This window comes from Ochotona princeps, chromosome 4 (genome assembly GCF_030435755.1).
Source record: "Ochotona princeps isolate mOchPri1 chromosome 4, mOchPri1.hap1, whole genome shotgun sequence".
In the NCBI taxonomy this organism is placed as follows: domain Eukaryota; kingdom Metazoa; phylum Chordata; class Mammalia; order Lagomorpha; family Ochotonidae; genus Ochotona; species Ochotona princeps.
Window position 1 is genome coordinate 26,988,920 of NC_080835.1, and position 23,587 is coordinate 27,012,506.

The 23,587-nt window shown below is 47.5% G+C and overlaps 1 protein-coding gene and 1 long non-coding RNA gene across 7 annotated transcripts in view; one reads left to right on the forward strand and one right to left on the reverse strand.

Annotated features, from left to right (window-relative positions):
• Positions 1–21,740, reverse strand: part of TCP11L1 (t-complex 11 like 1) — a 31,230-nt gene extending 9,490 nt beyond the window's left edge. Inside the window, exons 1-7 of one of the 6 annotated variants that reach the window (XM_058663202.1) lie at positions 21,598–21,740; positions 17,615–17,790; positions 9,178–9,310; positions 6,451–6,571; positions 4,997–5,217; positions 2,757–2,893; positions 226–422 (exon numbers count right to left, since the gene is read on the reverse strand). In XM_058663202.1, the coding sequence (XP_058519185.1) occupies positions 226–422; positions 2,757–2,893; positions 4,997–5,217; positions 6,451–6,571; positions 9,178–9,310; positions 17,615–17,771 (966 nt within the window). In that variant the 5' untranslated portion in view covers positions 17,772–17,790; positions 21,598–21,740. Of the gene's footprint in view, positions 1–225; positions 423–2,756; positions 2,894–4,996; positions 5,218–6,450; positions 6,572–9,177; positions 9,311–11,460; positions 11,589–17,614; positions 17,791–20,400; positions 20,757–21,138; positions 21,537–21,597 lie in introns of those variants that run through there. The other 5 variants (XM_058663203.1, XM_058663205.1, XM_058663204.1 and 2 more) reach the window with 5 other exon arrangements.
• A 49-nt stretch (positions 21,741–21,789) lies between these two features.
• On the forward strand, positions 21,790–23,083 carry LOC131480073 (uncharacterized). The gene is made up of 2 exons (XR_009245235.1): positions 21,790–22,088; positions 22,940–23,083. It is a non-coding gene; the product is annotated as an uncharacterized LOC131480073 (long non-coding RNA).
• The last annotated feature ends 504 nt before the right edge of the window (positions 23,084–23,587 follow it).

The window sequence follows — 23,587 nt, forward strand, 5'->3', positions numbered from 1 at the left end:
TTCGGATTGGCATAGCACCAGCCGTTGCGCTCACTTGGGGACTGAATCATCGGATGGAAGATCTTCCTCTCTGTCTCTCCTCCTCTCTGTATATCTGACTTTGTAATAAAATAAATAAATCTTAAAAAAAAAAAACTACAAAGCTGCCTGCTTTAAAAAAGAACTCTGTGAGGTGACTGTTATCAGAACAAAGGTTACTCCTGTCAAGCCAGGGTGGGCACCTACTTCAGGGAATGGTCTCCGGAGGTGGTCCCACTTGAGAAGCCTCAGGTAGGCGTGGTTCTGGATGGCAGCAGGGCTCAGTGCGGGAGGTTCCCTGGAGCCAGCCACTCCTTCTGGGGCTGGCAGGGCAGGCTGGCACTTCTGAGTCACCAGGTCATCTGTGGCTTCTTCCAACCACTGGGTGACAAAGTCCAGGGAATCTGAGGAAACAAAGCCGTGACCCTGGGGCAAGATCAGGACAGGACATGAACTTCCAATCAAAAAGTACTTAGTTCAAATCCCAGCACTGCCAATTGCTAGCTGAGTCATCTCCGGCAAGCCCTTGCCTGTCTGCTTAGCAGATTCCGGAGGGAAAGACATTTATGGTACCCACCTTCCAGGCCACTGTGAGGATTACACATCAAGAACTTGGGGACAGGGCACCTCGCCAGGCCTGGCCACCTTCATTCCCTTCTCCTCTCCCACTCTGACCACTGCAGTAGACTCCAAGACCCCAGCCCAAGGCAATGGCCAAAGAGCCTGTCCTGAGACAAGCAGGATGAGACAGCGTGTGCAACCTCCCTGTGGTAAGTGTCATCTGTGCTCAGCACAAGGTCCCTGCCCAGACCTCTGTGATCGGTCTCACACGCTCTGGCCTTGTGGGACCTGGCATGCTACTCAGTGTTTACAAGTGACTTTCACCAACCCTCACACTCCTTCTACTTCTCTGAGCAGTACAGCAGGCATACAAGATCTTGTCCAAGTTAACCGAGCAAAAACTGCTCCAATGGGTCCTGGCAGGTGCCCTGGCTCTGCCAGGGCAGGCCTCCTTAAAAACAAGTGGGCAGGGCCCAGCATGATAGCCTAGTGGCTAAATCCTCGCTTTTGTAGTCACAGTTGAGGCCGCAGACAGCCTTTCCTTGAAGCAAGAGCTTGCATGCAGCTTGGTCTACCCAGGACTGCTGGCTTCCCTCCAGCTCCAGGCTTCTGCAGACAGCACTGGCTACAGCCCAGCAGCTGCGAAGCTGCAGATACACACTGGACTCCGCCTGCCCAGGGAGTCCAGCTGGACTGCCACTTGGGCAGTGAGCCCTTCAGTGGTCCCTGGCTTCCCACCCTAACATGAAGGCTCTTCCTGTGCGCCTGAGAGCCTCAACCTCTACAACTCTGGTTCAGAGTGTGCAAAATTAATTCTGGTCAAAGATCTCTCAAAACCTGTTTCCTGCAGCTGCTGGACAGCGTTTAAAGCACGCAGACACATACACACAGAGCTTCGCTCACAGGCTCACCATGCCAGGCTCATCAATGACAAGGCACACATGGCCCCTAGTGCATGCCTGGAACTGAAATGCCTGCCAGCTTTCCTGGGCTGGCACTGCTTCTCTTCAGCTCGTTGTGGGCTCCTCCCGGGCTTCCTGCAGACTCCTCTGTCTGGCGCTGAGTGAGTCAACTCCCGTGGGCACAGAAGTCATAAATCTACCTGGGCAATAGGAGCTGTCCGAGGCTGCCACCAATAAAAGTCAGAGGAGAAACAGATTCACAATCAACTCTATCTGGAGCCTGAAATTTACCCAGAACATCAGCTGCCAATGCAGAGACCGAAAACAGCACCCAAGAAACATAACATAGCCTCAGATCCCAGTCATCATCTGTTCTCCTGCAACCATCTGAGAAATTCATAAAATGAGTTATGTCCTGGGAGCGAAAGAAGGACCACGTATATCCAGTAGAAGCAAAGTGAAATTTCCTACTCTGTCCCACAGGCAGAAGGAGAGTAATTAACATGCGGTTTGTCATACTTTTAAGACTGCGGTGCAACAGGTTAAACTGTCACTTGTATCACCAGCATCTGATACCAGAGTGCTGGTTCGAGTCCTGAGACTGCTCCAGTTCCAATCCAGCTTCCTGCTCATGTGCCTGGGAATGGAGGAAAAGAATGGTCCAACTCCTTGGCCATTGCACCCACATGAGAGACCAAGCTGGAGTTCCTGGCTTCCAGCTTCAAGCTGCCCCAGACCTGGCTATCACGCTGATGAGGAATAAACCAGCAGATGGAAAGTATCTGTCTCTGACACTCCGCCTTTCAAACAAATAAACAAATCTTTGACAAAACAAAAAGTGCAAGGATAAAGCTTACCGCAAACCACCTCCCTTTGCATCTCTGTGTTCTGTAATTTCTAGTCTCATGATCTTGCCTCTTAGTTTTCTTTCAAAGGCTTCACAGCTCTGGATGTTGCCCTAACAGGTTGTACTTTTCCTTTTCCAAATCAGACAACTCTCATGCTGAATTTTAGTATTCTTTTAAAAATGCTACTATTGGGCTCGGCGGCGTGGCCTAGTGGCTAAGGTCCTCGCCTTTATCCCATATGGCTGCTGGTTCTAATCCCGGCAGCTCCACTTCCTCTCTATCTCTCCTCCTCTCAGTATATCTGACTTTGTAATAAAAATTTAAAAAAAAATTAAAAAAAATAAAAATGCTACTATCAACAAACAAAGTTAACTGAAAAAAAAAAAACAACCCACAAAGGGAGAGCATCACAGAGCACTCAACGCACTTGGCTGCCTCTCCAGAAGCTCCTGAAACTTCTTCCTCTCATACTCCACCGACTGCCGCATGAGATGCGGCCGGATGCTGCTGACTGCAAAGTTGGCCATGTCCACTTTCATCAGGTCCAACACGGAAAAGATTGCCCTGAAAGAAAGAGGATTTGGAAATTTTTTTTAATTGTTTTTATTTAGAAGGCAGAGTTACAGAGAAGGAGAAACAGAGAGAATGGTCTTCCATCTGCTGGTTCATTTCCCAGATGGCTACACCGGATGGAGCTGAGCCATTCCGAAGCCTGGACACAGGCACCAGACACTTCTTCCAGGTCTCCCACATGCATACAGGAACTCAAGGCTTTGGGCCATCCTCCACCGCCTTCCCAGGCAACAAGCAGGGAGCTGGTTGGGAAGTGGATCAGCTAGGATACAAAGCAGTGCCATATGGGATTCTGGTGTTTGAAGTGGGAGGATTGGCATGTTGAGCCACAACTGTCCCCAAGAAAGAATTTAGAATTAGGTACTTTCCAGCAATGTGTTTTTAAAAAAAAACCACAGGTGAGCTGCTTTGAGACTATCTTTTCAGCTTGGAAGGGACCACCAGAAACTTAAAAACTCGAAAGATTAAGAAACTCGAACTTGGAAAACACCAACTGAGAACCCTGAAGCTGTCTTCTACCCACACACCCCACTTGCCTCTGAAGCAACATAGCTACATCTGTAGTGGCGCAGAAGGGGGTGGTGATACAAGAGTTCAAATAAAGTAGAATAAAAGTTAAACATACATACACCCAAATGAATGCAAGCCAAAAAGGAAATCCAGTATCATCGGCAGCTTGTATCAATGTCAGCATGCTGTGATGTTACAGTAGTCTCCCCAAGCTCATGGGAAATATTCCAAGACCATCAGAGAGATGTCTGAACTTGGGGATAGTCTCATATCCTAATTACTCACATTAACATATAGCCCATATTAACTTCTTTCAGGCTTCGAAATATTTATTTTTAAATGTTGGGCCTGGCAGCATGGCCTAAGCGGCTAAAGTCCTCGCCTTGAACGTGCCAGGATCCCTTATGAGTGCCAGTTCTAATCCCAGCAGCTCCACTTCCCATCCAGCTCCCTGCTGTGGCCTGGGAAAGCAGCTGAGGACGGTCCAAAGCCTTGGGACCCTGCACCCGTGTAGGACACCTAGAAGAAGTTCCTGGCTCTTGGCTCCGGATCAGCACAGCACCAGCCGTTGTGCTCACTTGGGGACTGAATCATCAGATGGAAGATCTTCCTTTCTGTCTCTCCTCCTCTCTGTATATCTGACTTTGTAATAAAAATAAATAAATCTTTTTTAAAAGTATATAATTATCATGTTTCCATAATTTTTATACTGATGGTATAAGAGAGACGATTATGCCTGAGGATGTGACTTCTGGTTAACATATTAACTCTGTTTTCCTGTGATGTGTTTGTCAGCCCAGGGTGGTAGCCTAGTGGTTAAAGTCCTCGCCTTGCACGTGCCAGGATCCCACATGGGTGCCAGCTCATGTCCCAGCTGCATCACTTCCCATCCAGCTCCCTGCTTGTGGCCTGGGAAAGCAGTCGAGGACGGCCCAAAGCCTTGGGACCCTGCACCGTGTGGGAGACTCAGGAGAAGCTCCAGGCTCCTGGTTTCAGATCAGTACAGCTTTGGTCACTGATGTCACTTGGGGAGTGAACCATCGGACGGAAGAGCTTTCTCTGTGTCTCTCCTCCTCTCTGTATATCTGCCTTTTCAATAAAATAAATCTTAAAAAAAAAATACATAAATGTTGATTGTACTGTTTTTGCAACTTTTCTGTAAGCTTAGAATCTTTTCAAATAAAATGCTAAAGTACTCTGATATATTAAAAATTAAATACTGAAATGAACTCAAGTATTTGGGTCCCTGCCACTCATGCAGGAGAACGGAATTGCATGCTGAGCTCCTGACTTTGGAGTGCCCAACCTCAACTGCTATGGGCATTTAGAGCAAACCAGTATATAGAAGAGTGATTTGTGTGTGCATGTGTGTGTATGTGTGTGCCTTTTAAACAAATGAATAATGTAAAATACACATAACAATGGAATTTTTAGTGCAGTAAAAAAATTTCTCCCTAATTGCTTGTATTTTAGAAAATATTTAAAAATTGTTTTCAAATACATAAACGCTTAAATTTCAGGAAATGTGATTCTGAAAATAGACTTCATTATTAGTATACTGGTGGTAATTAATCATTTTCCTACCTGAAAAGGGGCACTATTTCCTTGATGTCCTTTAGTTTCTTAACTTCTTCATCTCGAGCAGGTGCACACAGTGTCCCCATCATGCCAATAATGAACTCTGCCAGCTTGGAAATGTCTAGGGCCCCATTCTCTGCTTCCTGCTTTATCAGGTCCAGATCCAAGACTTCTGTTATCTGGTTTCTCAGTCTAGTGTGACCAGGCAGCAAGAAAGATAAAAGAGTCTACAAGAGATCACAGGTATGTTTTGCTCAGTTTTCTTAGACATGCTTTGTTACACATTAAAGAATGTAGAACCATCCAACGAAGGCTTACCAATTGCTACTGCAATGCTACACATATTTGAAGCTCATATGCACAAATATACAGAAGAACATACTTATTACTTAGAAAGGATACTTAAGTTTCCATTTACACTCTAGATAGACATCACCTGGTTAATGTAAGCCTGGAAGCCAACCACAGTTTCCACAGATACAGTTCTTCTTTGATCTGCTAAACAAAGGTATTAGAAAACCAGTCCTTCCACCTCAAGTCTCCTCTATTCCAGAGACCAGCTCACTGGTTTGCCATTATAAACAGAATGCATCCCCAGGTATTAAGAATGCAGAGGGGCCAACACTGAGACACAGTGAGTACAGCTGCTATTTGGGACATCTGTCGCCCAAGCGGGACTGCCAGCGACACTCTTGTCCATTGTGAGCCAGTTCCCTGCCACTGCGCCCAGGAGGCGGCCAGTGGTGACCATGTACCCACATGGGAGATTCTGACTTTGGCATGGCTCAACCCCTGCCGCGGTGGGCATTTGGGGAGTGAACCAGCAGATGGGAGAACTTGCTGACACTCTTTCAAATAATCTGTTAAAAAGTCTTATAAACAATCCAATACCTTATAAAATAATGTTATGTTGTCTTTAAATAATTGTTTAAAAAAACTTTGAACACTTGAAAAACTGGCAAAAGCCAGGAACAGGGGGACCCACGTCTCGGGAACCTTCTCGCACAGCCTCATCCTTCTCCAGGCACTGTCACCAGGGACCTGCTGGCTGGCTCAAAGCTCCAGCACTTCAGAGCCCAGTAATGCCTGCAGGGAGACTACACTGTGTTTCTGCTCAATTCCAGGTTGAAGCTGGAGGTATGAGGAAAGAACAAGGTGTAGATAAATGGAATCCAAGTGTTGACGGGCATCAGAAGGACATTTTCAAGCCCTGGACAACTCAACTATTCAAGTTAGCCTACTATCATTTCAGTCTTCCAAATAAAACAGCTTTTATTTTGGGAATTACAAATTTTTTCTCAGGTTAGGATGGCTTGCTGGACATTTTTCAAATAGGGCCTTAGGCCCAAAACACTCTTCATCCACAGTTTGGCAAGGCGTTTGTCTTCCTGACCCCTCAGTTTCGTTCAAGTCTCCGGCACAGTCACACACAGCGCAGCAGCAAAGGCTCCTCCCCTCACCTCTTGGATTTCTCCGACAAGTTTGATGGCGTGGTCATACGTCGGGGGGTCTTCGCCTAGCTGCGCACTCAAGCAATCCCAAAAAGCTTTATGTACAATCTCCTTGACTCTCTTCTCCAAGCTGGAGGCAAGACAAAAAGGAAAAAATATATATTTTATAGGGGTGTGTGTGTGAGTATATATATATATATATATATATAGACACATATATACACATACATGCATACACATATATATACATGAGAGCATCAAAAATCTTTGAAAATCACAAATTTTATCAATTAGGTTTAAAAAGTCTTAAAAATAACTTGGATAAAGAAAAACTTCCCAGGCCTGTTTAAAACCAATGACATTGTTTATTTTAGTTCGTTTCTCTCCACTCCCCCTCAATTAATATCTCACTGGGAAGAATAACTTCCACCTAATTGGCTGGCCAACATCAGTTCAGTTCATAGTTTGTCATATCACATGATAAAAATAATACTGGGGGCCTGGCGGCGTGGCCTAGCGGCTAGGGTCCTCGCCTTGAATGCCCCGGGATCCCAATGGGCGCCGGTTCTAATCCCGGCAGCTCCACTTCCCATCCAGCTCCCTGCTTGTGACCTGGGAAAGCAGTCAAGGACGGCCCAAGGCTTCGGGACCCTGCACCCACGTGGGAGACCCGGAAGAGGTTCCAGGTTCCCGGCTTCAGATCGGCGCGCATTGGCCCATTGCGGCTCACTTGGGGAGTGAGACATCGGATGGAAGATCTTCCTCTCCGTCTCTCCTCCTCTCTGTATATCCGGCTTTCCAATAATAATAAAATCTTTAAAAAAAAAAAATACTGGAAAGATCAGAGGTGTTGAGTCTTAGTTCCCTGATAGTAGCAAATTTCTTACGATATTTATAATTGAGAAGCACAACGTAACTGGGCCGGTGCTGTGGCACAGCACGTTAAGCTATGGCCTAACAATATGGATTGCATATCAGAGCATTGGTTCAAGTCCTAGTTGCTCCACTTCCCATCCAGCTCCCTATTAATGCAGCTGGGGAGAGCAGCAGCCGACCACCTTTCACCTGCATGGGGTACCAGATGGGGCTCTAAGTTTCTGGCTCCTGGCTTCAGCCCTGGTGCTGACTACCACAACCGTCTGGGGAGTGAACCGAAGGATGGAAGATTACTTTCTGTCTCTGCCACCTTGTCTTTCATTAAAATAAATCAGTAAAGATGATTCTAGTCCCCGAAAAGATCCCATGAGATAATAATATGGGACAATGGGCCCGGCGGCATGGCCTAGTGGCTAAAATCCTCGCCTTAAATGCCCCGGGATCCCGTATGGGCGCCGGTTCTAATCCCGGCAGCTCCACTTCCCATCCAGCTCCCTGCTTGTGGCCTGGGAAAGCAGTTGAGGACGGCCCAATGCATTGGGACCCTGCACCCGTGTGGGAGACCCGGAAGAGGTTCCAGGTTCCCGGCTTCAGATCGGCGCTTACCAGCCGGTTGTGGCTCACTTGGGGAGTGAATCATTGGATGGAAGATCTTCCTCTCTGTCTCTCCTCCTCTGTGTATATCTGGCTGTGATAAAATGAATAAATCTTTAAAAAAAATAATAATATGGGACAATTATTTAACTATACAAAGCTCAAATTAAATATAGGTGTAACATCTCATTAAAACCAATCTTATGGGGGAGAGTACGAGGAAGGGTTGGGGGATTCCCAGAGCCTGTGAAACTGTGTCACATAATGCAATGTAATTAATAAATATATATATATTAAAAAAATAAAAATAAAAACAAAACCAATCTTATGCCGAAAGCAAAGCAATTATTTCTTCATCATCGTCAAAGAGTAATATAAGAATGATCAGTGAAGTTCTATTTAGAAGGCTCCCATACAGACAGCACAGCCTGCCAAGCCATCAGGCATGTATCCTTTGGTGATAGAATCAAGTGGTTTTCAGGGCAGCAACAGACTTTGTGAAACTAAGTTACGACTGATCTGATAAGCCCATCATGGCAGTTCCACTCTCCATTGCCAGAGTCAAGCTTCTCCAGGCTCACTTAGCAGCTGGGATTGTACATGACCAAATGCTGCCTGACAAGACATTAGGGCACGTCTGCTTCATGACTCCCAGAAACGATTCTTCCCTACCCAAAAGATAGCCCTGATCTGCCTGACCGTGTCCACCTTGAGGGGGATGCTGGGCAAGCGAGAGGTCTGACATCTATCTGGTATGAGCAACAGGCCAAGAAAATCAAGAGGCCTTCTAGTCCAGAGTTTCATTGTTGTTCTGTGTGTGTAACTTATTTGAAAGCCAGGGTAACAGGCAGAGAGCGAGCAAGCTATCTTCAATCCACCGAGTCATCCCTCTAAATACCAGGGCTGTTCCAGGCTGAGGCCAGAAGTCCAGAACCCCTTCTGGGTCTCCCACATGGGTGACAAGGGCCCACCACTTGGGCCATCTTCTGCTGCTTTCTCAAGCACAGTAGCAGCAGCTGGATCACAGGTGGAGCAGCTGGGACTCGAACTGGTACTTATGTGACAGAATTTCACCAACTTTCAGATCTCCACCTGCACCAGAAGGATAAGTGGTATACCTTCAAACCTGAGTGATTCCTGGTATAGGAACATGTTTTCGCAATCACGTTCACAGAGAAAAACTTACGTGAATACATTGGTATGGACTGAAGGAAACATTTGCAGAACTGCATGATCTCTGCACATGGCCACTCAGCAGCCGCTTACCTGTCTTCTGGCAGTTCTACTGGTTGAATGCGAAAGTTGCCATTCACGACAATTTCATGGGCCAGAGCCATGTTAGTGACTTCCTTGGCTGTCTCCAGAAGCTCTTCCGCAGTCACAAATCGCGCAGGACTGGCTGTAACAAAAACCCAGAGTGAGAGGTTTGCTGCTACAGATCAGGGGAGATGGCAGCAGTTCTGGTAGCAGAAAGCGATCTCATGTACGCCTTCAGCTAAAATCTTTTGGCATTTTAAACAGTAACAATTTTTGCAAATTTCATCTTCATTTTTAAGTTGGAAGCCTAAAAGCAGAGATCATCTGGGGCCGGCCCAGTGGCTTAGTAGGCTGCTGGCAACACTGCCATTCCCTTATGGGTGCCAGCTCACTTCCCAGCTGCTTCACTTCGGATCCAGCTCCCTGCTTATGACCTGGGAAAGCAGTCTCGTGTCTGCCCTGAAACAAAAATAAACTCAGAAACATCCAGTTTAAGATCTCTGTTGTGGGGCTGTCACCAGGACTCTACTAGCTAATTCCCCAATGCCAAGGACCAGCATCCCATATGGGCATTGGTTTGTGACTGGCTGCTCCACTTCCCATCCAGCTCCCTGCTGGTGGCCTGGGAAAGCAGTGGACGGCCCAAAGCCTTGCAACCCTGTACCCATGTGGGAAACCTGGCTCCTGACTTCAGATTGGCTCAGCTCCGGCCATTGTGGCCATTTGGGGAGTGAACTAACAGATGGAAGATCTTTCCCTTTGGCTCTCCTTCTCTCTGTAAATCTGCCTTTCCAATGAAAATAAATCTTAAAAAAAACAAAATCTCCATTGCATCCACCAGGGGTTTCCCGTTATACTGCCGCTACTACTACCACTGTGTTATGAATGCACCTCCTCAAAGTAAAACAGCATCAAGGAGCCAGTGCTATAGCGTAGCAAGTAAAGCCACTTCCTGCAGTGCCAGCATCTTATTCAAGTCCTTGCTGTTGTACTTCAGATCCAGCTCCCTGCTAATGTGCCTGGCAAAGCAGCAGCGGATGGCCCCAAGTACCTGGGCCCTTGTCACTCACGTGGGAAACCCAGGTGGAGCTCTGGACCTCCGACTCTGACTTAATCAGCCTCAGACACTGTGGTCATCTGCTGAGTGAGTCAGCACAATGAATGAATGAATAAACGATAAACAAACAGGAACTGGAGCCATAGTACTGCAAGCTAAGCTTCTGCTGATGGCAACCCATATGGACACCAGTTTGAGTCCTGGCTGTTCCATTTCCAATCCAGCTCCCTGCTAATGGATCGGCACATAGCCCAAGTGCTTGGGCCCCTGTACCAACTTAGGAGACCAGGAAGAAGCTCCTGGCTGTTGGCCTAGCTCTGGCCAATGCAGCCATTTGGGGAGTGAACCAGGGCACAACTAGGTTCTGAAGATCACGCAGCCTAGTCTCCTAATTGCTAAATAATATTGCATTTGTTTTTATATGGTTTCTTTTCAATAAAGTTAATATGCCACAAGAAAAAAAAATCCCTGTCTTTCCTTATCTATAACTCTGCCTTTCAAATAATAAATGAATCTTCAAAAAATGAATTTTTAAATAGAACCAAAATGTTTAAAAAGGCTATCTTGTTAGGATACCAAGACTATGAGAGCTGTGAGGGTGATCGCTGAGTAGCTTAGGGGGCCTGTCACAAGACTTTTGTAGCCAGCAAGCCTGCTCACTCAACCACTTTGCTTTCTTCCTCTCCCACTGCCTTTCTAAGGAAGTCCTGGAGACTTCACTTCTGCACACCATCTGCTGCAATGGCACCACTGGCTGCCTGACTTCTGTTTTAACAAAGCTCAAGATTTAACTTCCAGGAAGAAAGTTCTCATCCAATTCTTAGGTGCTCCGAGGCAAGGGACAAAGACAATTCTTATTCTTATTTTTAAAAAAGATTTATTTATTTTTATTACAAAGTCAGATATACAGAGAGGAGGAGAGACAGAGAGGAAGATCCTCCGTGCAATGATTCACTCCCCAAGTGAGCGCAACGGCCGGCGCTGCGCCAATCCGAAGCCGGGAACCAGGAACCTCTTTCAGGTCTCCCACGCGGGTACAGGGACCCAAATCTTTGGGCCGTCCTCAACTGCTTTCCCAGGTACAAGCAGGGAGCTGGATGGGAAGTGGAGCTGCCAGGATTAGAACCGGTGCCCATATGGGATACCAGGCGTTGAAGGCGAGGACTTTAGCCACTAGGCCGTGCCGCCGGGCCCCAATTCTTATTCTTAAAAACCTGGTGGAAACAGTTCTCAACTTTCAAGTTTGTTCTCAGATTCTGAGTGAGGGATGGTGAGAACAGATGACTGGGCATGGTCCCCAGTCAGCACTGCATATAAAGCTCCAGCTGATGCACCCAGAAACCAGAGTTTGAGAAGTACTGGCCTAGAAGATAAGGTATGTTAATCCTATGTGGCGGTAATAAGAGCTGAGCTTAAAATGATGTAAGTTATATCAAAGGACTACACAGGATTTAATAGTTACAGTATCTCCTTGGAGGCTGGCCTTATGGCATAATATGTAAGCCCACTGCCTGTGATGCCGGCATTCCATTTGGGGACCAATTGGTGTCCTGGCTGCTCCATTTCTAATACAGCTCTCTGCGTCTGGCCTGAGAAAGCAGCAGTGGAGAGCCTAGTGTTTGGGCCCTGACCATTCACCTCGGCCCAGCCTTGGCTAATGCAGCAATCTGGGGAGTGAACCAGTGGATGGAGGAGCTCTTGGACCTTCTCTGAAACTCTGCTTTTCAAATAAAATAAATATTTTTAAAATAAAAAATATCTTCTTGGATTAGTGACACATTACTTTTTCTTTTGCTCAACACACACAGCAAAATAGGAACCAAATCTAAGAGATGATCATATCCTGTCTAGTGAAAATCTTTATTTGGTACCATAAGGGGAAGTTGGGAAAACTCTCCAAATTCCTCTTCAAAAAATTCTCAACATTTCTAGAGAATAACATTAAAACACATAATGAACTCACAATGAAATTGGCTTCATGCATATTGGTAAAATAAACATTCAAAATGAAAGCCCTTCTCAAGTCTTAGCATTATTAAGACGTTAAAATTTAACAAATCAATCTCCAGACCAAGCACAATCTCAATTAGAATTTCAGCAGTAGAGGTGGGCATTGTGGCACAGTGGGTTAGGCCACTTGTAAAGAGAACCTGACTTGCAGTAAGAGCTATGAATAATAGCATGGGGCCTGGCGGCGGGGCCTGGCGGCGTGGCCTAGCGGCTAAAGTCCTCGCCTTGAATGCCCCGGGATCCCATATGGGCGCCGGTTCTAATCCCAGCAGCTCCACTTCCCATCCAGCTCCCTGCTTGTGGCCTGGGAAAGCAGTCGAGGACGGCCCAATGCATTGGGACCCTGCACCCGTGTGGGAGACCCGGAAGAGGTTCCAGGTTCCCGGCTTCGGATCGGCGTGCACCAGCTGTAGCGGCTCACTTGGGGAGTGAATCATCGGACGGAAGATCTTCCTCTCTGCCTCTCCTCCTCTCTGTATATCTGGCTGTAATAAAATAAATAAATCTTTTAAAAAAAATTCCTGGTTTTCAGTTTCTCTAATAAGGCATGCACAATGTACCAGCATTACAAGGGCTTTAGATCCATGTTGAATCATGAAGTAAACTCACTTGTAAGATGTATGTAACCATGCTATTATTTATTTTTTTTTAAGATTTATTTTTATTACAAAGTCAGATATACAGAGAGGAGGAGAGACAGAGAGCAGAGAGGAAGATCCTCCGTCCAATGAATCACTCCCCAAGTGAGCCGCAACGGCCGGTGCACGCCGATCTGAAGCCGGGAACCTGGAACCTCTTCCGGGTCTCCCACACGGGTGCAGTGTCCCAATGCATTGGGCTGTCTTCAACTGCTTTCCCAGGCCACAAGCAGGGAGCTGGATGGGAAGTGGAGCTGCCTGCATTAGAACCAGTGCCCATATGGGATCCCGGGGCATTCAAGGCGAGGACTTTAGCCGCTAGGCCACGCCGCCGGGCCCCGAAAACCAGGAATGTTAAACACAGCCTTGAGGAGGTGGGCAGACAGATCCCATGATGAAACAAATGATGCTATCTACCTTTCCTTCCTAACGTGTCCTAGGCCTGTGCGTGTTTACACACAAAAAAAACACTGAGTTAGGGGTCCGGCGCGATGGCCTAGTGGTTAAAGTTCTCACCTTGAACATGCCAGATACCATTTCTAATCCCGGCAGCTCCACTTCCCATCCAGCTCCCTGCCTGTGGCCTGGGAAAGCAGTCGAGGACGGCCCAAAGCTTTGGGACCCGGCACCCACGTGGGAGACCCGGAAAAGTTCCTGGCTCCTGGCTTTGGATTGGCGCAGCTCCGGCCATTGTGGTCACTTGGGGAGTGAATCATCAGACTGAAGATCTTCCTCTCTTTCTCTCCTCCTCTCTGAATATCTGACTTCGCAATAAAAAATAAATAAATCTTCAAAAAAACAAAACAAAAAAAAACCACTGGTTGGGGTTGTGGCCCAGTGAGCCAGGTCTCAGCTAGCTGCATCAGCACCCCATGCGGGCACTGGTTCATGTCCCAGCTGCTCCACTTCCAATCCAGCTCCCTGCTATTGTGCCTGCAAGGGCAGTAGACAACAGCCCAAGTGCTTGAACCGCTTGGACCCTGCACCCACGTGGGAGACCAAGAGGAAGCTCCTGGCTCTAGGTTACTAGCCTCGGAGTGGCCCGGCTCTGGCCATGCAACTACCTCGGGAGTGAACCGGCAGGTGAAGATCTCTCTCTGCCTCTCTTCTAACTCTGCCTTTCAAATGACAATAAGATGGATCTTTATATTATGTATTCACAAACATACATATACACATATATATTGCTGTTACAATTTGTAAGAAATAAGTGCTCTCTCTTTTTGCAATTTATCTTTTCAGCTTGTAGACTTCCATCTGTGTTTCTAAAAATACTTTCACCGCAATCCATATCCACCATTCATGTTTTGTAAGTTTTCCATTATGACCTTTGTGGGCATTGATGCCTCCTTACAAATGACAAGTCTGAGGTCACAACCCAGTACCCACCTCTTTACTAAAAAGAGGAAAGGCAAACGAGCCAAAAGGAACATCTGAAGACATTATTTTAAACATGACTTTGATGTGGGTCTGCATTGCTTAGACCATACACCTAAGGCTGGAAATATGACAAAGGAAAGAGGCCAGAGCCAGAAGCCAATGTGCCCTAATGAGGGCTTCAGCGAAGATGGTGTCACACTGGTCAGAGGCAAGGGAGGTGACATGACGAGACAGGAAGGCAGAGATTTGGGGGCCAGGCCTGCTCTTTCATAATCCATACCTACAGGACCTACCGAGGTTCCACGTAAGCATTAATGCCTTCTGACCACACTCTCCCCAATGACCTAGGCACCTTCCTGAGCTCCACCTCTTGTGGGTTCCACCACCTCCATGCCACCACACTGGAGATCAAGCCACATCTAGACCACAGCATATCCCTCTGCAAATGTGAGAAAAGCTGCTATAACCGCCTTCCCAGAAAAGGTGCATTACACACATATGTGGATGTACTTTTTTGCAACTCCAGGATCTATAAAACTTCATCACTTTTCCCTCAAGACATAACTACATATAGTTTCAGAAAACATACCTAGAACAAGTTCGACACTAATTTAGAGTCATGCTGTCAATGAACTCAAGACCTAAACCAAAGGATCGCTTTCATCAGGAATGGAAAGTAAGAAAACTATCGGGCCGGCCATTCACATCACAGCAAATGATCCTGGCATCTGAAAATGCGATAGATGACATAGCAGTAGAAGTAGTAACAGTTACTGTTCACTTACTAGGCACTGTTCTAAGAGTGAAACATGAATTCATTTAATTTTTAAAACAAGTAAGCAGACTATGTGGAAAGAAGAGTAGCAATCTCATGCTTGGGAAACAGCCCAGCAGTTACACACCAGACATCATATCCATGTCCAAAAATCTTGTAGAGGGGTTCAAGCCCTCTGCCCCAGAGACACCCCAGACCTAGCAGCAAGGCGATCTTCTGACAGCACTGTGAAACAAAAGGAATTTCCTGTCCCCAAAGCCCTTGCCCCAGCAACATCCCAGAAGCAGAGAAGGGGGAAAGAGAAAGGCCCCCCACTGACACGGACCCGTCTCAACGCAGACTGGGCACTCAGCTCCAAGCTGCCCAGCGAACCTGCCTGGTGTAGTCTTCAGTGTATTTGCAAGCTTGCCTACCACAAATATGTGGCTCATGTCTGAAATTCTTTCTTTTTATGAGGCAGATAAGAACCTCTGTCCCAGTCATCTTTGGCAACACACCACCTTAAGAGACAAATGTACCTTCCTTGCTTTAAAGATGAGAAAACAGATGATTTCCAACTCTGTATATTGGAGAAAAGGCCTAACAAATGCATGATGTGCTACCAGCATGTTTCCCAAGATACAATTTGATCTGTTAGTTTCTCAGAATCTATGGGACAATTTAAACAGGATCTAGTGGAATCCGATCTTGTTTGTTGTAAAAATAAACTGACTAACACATTCACTGGGAAGGGCTTTCATCATTTTGGAAGGATCACACCTCAAACCCCTAAATCTTGGCCCTTTTTCCAAATATGTAAGAATGGCTGATTATCCACACTTTGAAAAGATAGCATCAACACTGACATTCTTAGACTATGACACTCCTTAAAAAACTCTTGTTTGGACTGACTTCAAAAAGCCTTCTCAATAAAAGATGTGGATGAGCTGGGGCATTGCTAGGAATATGTGCAGAACTGCCACTCTTTTCATCCACTAACTTGCTCCCTGCCAGGGCTCTGAAATGACTTCACCAAACACAGGCCAGGAGCTGAACCCACTCACTCTCATGGGCACTCAGCCCTCAGGCAGTGAAGTTAGGGTGTGGTGAACTCCTTCACTTTGTTTTTAACCTGCACAAGCACAACCCTGGCTGGAATCGGCTTTATACTTTTCAAATACTCTCAGTTAAACCTGCAATTTACATTCCAGTCTCCTGGTTCTTAGGACTTGGGAGAGAGGGGAATGCCACAGTGGCTGGAGAAAGGAACACTCGATATTATTCTAAAATTTCAATTTCTAATACAGCTGAAAAATCACAAGTAACTATGCTGCCAGTCGAGCAACTGCTGCTGTTCTCCTTACTTTCTCTTTCTTCTTCAGATTTTCCTATTTGAGGGCTCTGCGCGATAGCGTAATGGTTAAGGTCCTCGCCTTGAACATGCCGGGATCCCATATGGGCGTCGGTTCTAATCCCGGCAGCTCCAATTCCCATCCAGCTCCCTGCTTGTGGCCTGGGAAAGCAGTCGAGGATGGCCCAAGGCCTTGGGACCCGGCACCTGTGTGGGAGACCTGGAGGAAGTTCCTGTCTCCTGGCTTCGGATGGGCACTGCACTGGCCGTTGCGCTCACTTGGGGAGTGAATCATCGGACAGAAGATCTTCCTCTCTGTCTCTCCTCCTCTCTGTACATCTGCCTTTCCAATAAAATAAATAAATCTTTAAAAAAAAAAAAAAAGATTTTCCTATTTGAAAGGCAGATCAACAGAGAAGAACCAAGGAGATGGTTCATCGGTTGGTTCATTCCCCAAATGGCCGCGGAGTTAGGTCTGGGCCAGGCTGAAGCTGGCAGGCAAGAACTTCATCTGGGATTCCTATTTGGGTGGCAGGTATGTTAGCTTTTTGCTACAAATCCAAGACACCAGACACAGTAACCAAGTCACGCTGAGCTCTCTATTTCCATGGGAGAAGTAGTGTGGACCAGGGAGAAAGTGAGGGCAGAGGCAGGGGCAGAGAGCAGAGGATGAGAAGAGCAGAGAGCAGGAGGAAAAGAGACAGAAAAAGGGAAGAGGCATCTTTATAGCCTCGAGCTGGGCACGGGGAGTGCAAGCTGAAGGACTGGCAGATGTGGCTGTAGCTGGATGCCAGGGATAAATGCCTCAGTGGATTGGTGGAGCACACGGTTTGAACCTGAAGGTCACTAAACTTACTTAAGCAAGTGGGCTTTAGAGGGCTGAGACCTGGGAGATTTAAGGTAGTCCTGGGTACACAGGACTTCAAAGTATCCCTGAGTCCAGGATGGTGGTCAGTCACAGGGTTGTTGTTCAAAGTCACTCCTTACAAGGTATCCAAGTACTTGGGCCAGCTTCTGCAGCTTCCAAGGCACAACAGAAGGAAGCTGGATGGGAAGTAGCCAGGACTTAAACCAGCTCAGTATCAAGCAAGCCACGGTTTAGCATGCTGTGCCACCGTGCAGGGCTCATTACTGACAATGTCATCATCCAAGTATTGTAAAAACCTAGCTCAGGACCAGATGCATGAGAAAGGCCAATAAAATACCACCTCAAAGACAGGATAGTGTGGCTTCTAATCAAAGTCAAGTTTGCTTACAGTGAGGTCTTCGCACTTTGTGGTGACTGGGAGACTCCAACTTGACCTGGTTCTGTGGGGCTTCATCGGAACATTCCACAGCCTCTTCAAGGCCTTGCTGAGAATCTTTTGATTTTCCTGCTTCTTTTATACTGGACTTGCCAAGGTTTTCAGACATTCTCAATTAAGTTTGAACCCTAAGAAAGAAAAAAAAATGAAACCAAGAGTCCCAGCTCTGTTACGAGCAGTATGATTCTGGGAAAATCATTAATCTATTCAGATTTCAGTTTCAATGTCTATAAAATAAATGGGCTTGCTAAGATACTATCCAGCTTTTATATTCTACTTCAATGATTAAACAGACACTTGAAAAACTGACACCGATACTTTATCAAATTTATGGAGCTCAAATAGAGGGCTAACTTTAGGTATTTCTGACCCGTGCCTGAGTACCACATCACAAGAACACGAGGCCTCAAGCTGTTTAGAACACAACAAACCACTTGTTTTTATTTTAATTGAAGGGAGGGATTCAGCCTTTTTTTTTTTTTCAAAGATTATTTTCTATTGGAAAGGAAGGTATACAGAGAGGAGAGACAGATCTTCCATCTGCTGGTTCACCTCCCAAGTGGTTGCAACGGCTGGAACTGAGCCGATCTGAAGCCAGGTTTTCTTCAGGTCTCTCACATGGGTGCAGGGTCCCAAAGCTTTGAGCCAACCTCGACTGCTTTCCCAGACCGCAAGCACGGAGCTAGATGGGAAGTGAAGCAGCTGGGATACGAATGGTGCCCATATGGGATCCTGGCAGATGCAAGGCAAGGATTTAGCCACCAGCCTATTGTGCCAGGCCCAGGGACTCAGTCTTAAGCCTCTTATTCCTGAGAGCTGATATGAAAACTACTTGGAAAACAATGCTTTTAATTAGGCTTCCAAGTGAATACAGCAGGCAGTGGAGCTCATTTGCTGACCCTACCATGTGGATAAGATACCTGCAGATAACAATCAGAACTACAGATCCCTAGGAAGCCTTCAGGAGAAATGTATGGGGCAAATATTTTTATTAACTCTTTGCCATAAATAGGAAAAAAAATGTTAAAGAAGTTGCAAGCAATTATATTATTTGTGACTGGGGCTTTCATTGTTTTAGGTACGGATTTGTATAGAATTGACACCTAACACCAGTTTGCTTGGGCCAGTTAATCAAGAGCTTTTTAAAGCCTTCCCCCCCCCTTTTAAGGTTTATTTATTCGAAAGGCAGAGAAAAATAGAGTGTGAATCTTCCATCTACCGGCTCACCTCCCAAATGCATTACCCAGAGCTTGGCCAGGCCAAACCACAACCTGAGTACTTAGGCCATCATGTGTGGCCTCCTGGGTACACTAGCAGGAAGTAGGGTCAGAAGCAGAGGTGCCACTTGACTCCAGGCACTCTGACTTGGGATGGGGCCAGCCACTCAACAGGCTGCGCCCAAACACCTGCCCTAATCAAAAAAGCTTTCATCAAGTAACCTCCTTTCCAGAAATTTCCATTTGGAGGGTGTTTCTGAACCAGGGAGACACAATGTTTCCACTTTCACAATACTGAAAAGAATTAACATTTGTACCGTCAGCACCTGAAGATCATAAAACATTTCCATAAACACCAATTAGACAACATTACACACAAGGAAAGCAATCACAGGTTCAAAACAAAGGTGGAGTGCTTCAGGGAGGTTGGCAGACTCCTCTGCACAGGACAGAACTGTCAAAGTCTGAAATGTTAGTGATCTCCTGTATTATTAACGTCAAGGTTGTCTTTAACTGATTTGTTTTTATTGGAAAGGCATGTTTACAGAGAGGAGAGACAAAGAGAAAGATTTTCCTTCTGCAGGTTCACTCCCCAAGCAGCCACAACGTCTGGAGCTGAGCCAATCCGAAGCCAGGAGCCTCTTCCAGGTCTCCCACGCAGGTGCAGGGTCCCAAGGCTTTGGGCCATCCTCAACTACTTTCCCCGGCCACCAGCAGGGAGCAGGATGGGAAGTGGAGCAGCTGGGACATGACCCAGTGCCCATATGGGATCCTATGTGTGCCACTGGGCCACTGTGTCAGGGCTGAAGGTTTTTTTTTTAATGTATTCCCTCCTCCTAGACCCTCTTTACCTTCCAACACCCCTCTCCTCTGCCCTAAATCGTATTGAGGGTTTGGAAATGCACCAAGACCTAACAGATACCATTACCCAGCACATCCTATGAGAAAAGACAAACACAGGCACTTCCAATTTTATCCTCCTCACGTGTTGAGAGGGAGCCCAGAAAAGATGAAGTCATTCATTCTGTGCAGTGAGGCGAAAAGGCAAGATTTCCAGTCTCCACTGGTCAGCTGAGTAAACAAACCCGATTGGTGGAGTCCTTTCTCCTGCCGGCAAGCTCACCCCTTCCACCCACCGTGCTAGCAACAACTCTCCTGGTTACTAGAGACCCGGCATTGTGAATTCAAAACCTGCTCATCAAGAGGAAAGCAGCCTGGAGGGGGAGGCACCGGTGCAGCTCACCAGGCACCTCGAGGGCGGCATTTTGAAACCGCTATGATGTACAGCAGAGAAACTGATTCAGCCGGGAAGGAGGCTGGGAAAACCTTCCCGGAAAAAGCTGATATCTGAGCTGATCTTTGAAAGGTGTAGGATTTCACTCGATTTTTAAAAAACTGTATGGGGCGGGGGAGGGGCATTTCACTAAGACCGGACAGTGAGCGCAGGGTAAGTGGGAGAAGATGAAGACGGAAATGGGTTAGGACCAGACAGCAAACGTGCTTTTTCTCTCCACTCGTCACCTGGATTTTTAACTTCTTCCAAGCCAGCACCAACCCAGTCCCCACACCTGCTCCTGACATGCAAGTGGATTCCCCCAAGTAGATCCCCACTTAGCTTCGTTGTCCCGATGCATCCATGGGGCACCTGTGAGCTCATGCACTAGGGAGGTCCGGACGCTGGTCACGGGCAGCCCTGGCGGTCCAGTTCTGGCCCCGAGCTAGCTGTCTCATTTCAGAGATCCCATCTGTAACATGGAGCCAGCGACTTAGCTCCTCGGCTTCTGGAAACTTGAAGCGAGGGACGGGGCCTCACAGATAGCTTTTCTCCAACGCTAACCGTGATTACGGAACGATGGGAACCAATTATTCGCTCGCACCGCGCTCACTCATTCAATCATCACCCCTCGCGGGGAGGCCCGGCACGCGGGTCCGCTCCAGGGGGACCCGAGAGGACCCCGGCAGCGCGGGGATCGCTTCCTCCGGCCCTCAGAGCCACGCAGCCCCCCGTCCAGATGCCGTTGTAAACAAGTGTTTTGGGCAACGAGGGAGTGGCCGGGCCGGGAGCGAGTGAAGGAAGCGCAGCGCGCCCAGAGGGCGGCCTCCGGGGATGGGAGCCCCACAGCTCGGCGTCCCTGCCTCTCGCTCGCCTCCCCACCCCCCCGACATCGCCAGGCACAAAGTAAAAACAAAACCGACAGTGGCTGCGCCCCTCGCGCCTTCCCGTGCGGCCCCGCCAGCCTGGGTGCCCGCTCCCCTCACCTGCCGCAGGGAATCAGGTCGGAGGCGAGAGCGATGCGCGGCGGGCAGAGGCGGTTCAGTCCCGGCCCCTCCGAGAGCGCATCTCTCGCCGCGCTGCGGGCGGTCCTCCCTGCCCGGCTCCGGTGGGCAATAGCCAAAGCGGCCGCTCCGGAGCGTCGGGAAGTCGGGTGGGTAGCGCATCCCTCGGCGGCGCCTGCTCCGTGCAGGGAGGTGCCATGGTTTTGTACGGAAAAGCGGGAGTCTCGCAGGCGGGCGATGCCATCTTTCTGTACGGAAAGGCGAGCAGCGCGGCGGGAGCCTGCGAACTGAGAGGAACGCGAGCGTGGCGACGGACCAGTGAGTCAAGCTCAGGGAAAGGAACAACTCCTGAGGGAACGACCGGACTCAAAAGCTTCCCTTCCTGGGTTGGAAACTTAAGTATCCCGTTATTTCTGTTTTACACTAGGATTACTTCCGTGCCTTTGTTTTGGTGGTTGGAGCGATACCCAATCTGGACAGTCTAGTCGCCATGGCAGACTCGATTGCGATCTTGAGTCATTTCTTCAGCTGCTGACCGTTGTCTGTGTGACTTGAGCTCCGACGGGCAGGAGCTCTGCGTTCCCTGGAGGGCCGGGCCGGTTGTGGACGTTTCCCACGCCGTGAGCGCGCAAGGCGTTCCAGAAAGGACCCAGCGCTCTTCTGGTGGGCCAAGTCCAGAGAGGCCAGTTTGGGAGCCTCATGTCCCTCGGTCCCCGGTGGAGCCCGTGACGCCCTACCCCGAGAAAACGAAGCTTTGCTTAGGCTACGCTGATAGTTTATAACCGTGTGATTCTTATTAGCAGTTCATTTGTAATTATGCCTTAAAATGATGGCAGTACCTCCTACCTGTAGCCTCTCAAACGATTAGCACAAAATGTCAGGGTAGAACTGGGGCTTGCAAATACGGCTTCTAAGTAGATCATGTGTAAGTAGTTAATTCCTAAAGTATTATAGCCTGAGAGCAATACAGCAGCCTCAATGACCATTTACCAAAGCAATGTTTCAGAATACCCTTAAACACACACACATACTCTTTCTCTCTCAGTTGAAGGTCCAAGATCCTCAAAGCAGTTTTAAGTTCAGAATAATGCCCTATGGAGTCTCCAATGTTTGAGGACATCTTAGAATTTAGAGTACAGTAGTTCTGTGTGCATCCCAAACTCAGGTGCAGCTGTAGGTGATGCCAGACAAGACGCTGTAAAAGCTCACCAGGTGTCCCAGTGTGCAATCAGGCCTCAGTGTAAGAGTCCCCTGCTCTCCTTTAAGGATTAGTATCACCATATTTTACTCATGAGGGCCAAGTGAATTAATAAATCCAACTTTCACCTGGAGAGGATGCTGTAATAATACCAAAACCACTGAAAGCATTTGGAGTGGTTAACCTGTAAATTTTTTTTTAAAGATTTATATATTTTTATTGGAAAGGCAGATATATAGAGAAGAGGAGAGGCAAGAGAGAAATATCTTCCGTCTGATGATGCACTCCCCAAGTGACTACAATGTCCGGTGCTGTGCCAATCGAAGCAAGGAGCCAGGAGCTCTTCCAGGTCTCCCATATGGGTGCAGGGTCCCAAGGCTTTGGGCCGTCCTCAACTGCTTTCCCAGGCCACAAGCAGGGAGCTGGATGGGATTAGGACAGGCACCCATATGGGATCCTGGTGCGTCCAAGGCGAGGACTTTAACCCCTAGGCCATCACGCCAGGCCCAAATTTTTGTTGTTTGGAGACCATTTCCTTTGAATATTAAAAGCATTGACACGTGTTCCTTTGATCTTGGGCTGCAGGGGCTGGAAATTCGAAAGTGGCTCAAGGTGAAAGAAGGTCACCGCAAGCAAGCTGCGCAGGACCTGGAGGACGACAGGTGCCTGCTGCTCTGGATTGCCTTGGTCTGTTACCTTGCTGGAATGCAGGGATTTCCTCTCGTCACATCTCCATGTCTTCCTGTGGTCTAGTCCACTCTCTCTACAGGTTAGATTTTTCTAGTTGCTACTTAGACTTCACTTAGAATTCAATTGGCAAATCCAGTTTTGCAGCCTCAGTAGCCTACTGGGAGGCTGGCCTGGGACAAATATTCACTCTTACTTGGTCTGTTCGGGTGGCAGGAAGACTGAGTCACCCCAGGCACCAGGTATACGAGTACACACAGGGATGGGTCCCCAAGAGAGCATCACAATGAATGAGGGCACACAGCAGTTGCTAGCTGAGAGCTGTACTGATCCAGGGCAGCACTGGGCCAAGTATCAAACCTTCATGATGTCTGCAGTAAACATGTTCATTTTTCATTCTCATGAAGCTAAGGAATGACTAGCATATTCTCCAAGAAACTGATAAGAATGTTGCTGTTAGTTCTAGAGACATGGACCTAACTAACAAGTTAGTTCTGCCTTCCCCTGAAGGTGGTAGTTTTGGTTGTCAAATAATTATGCTCTTCA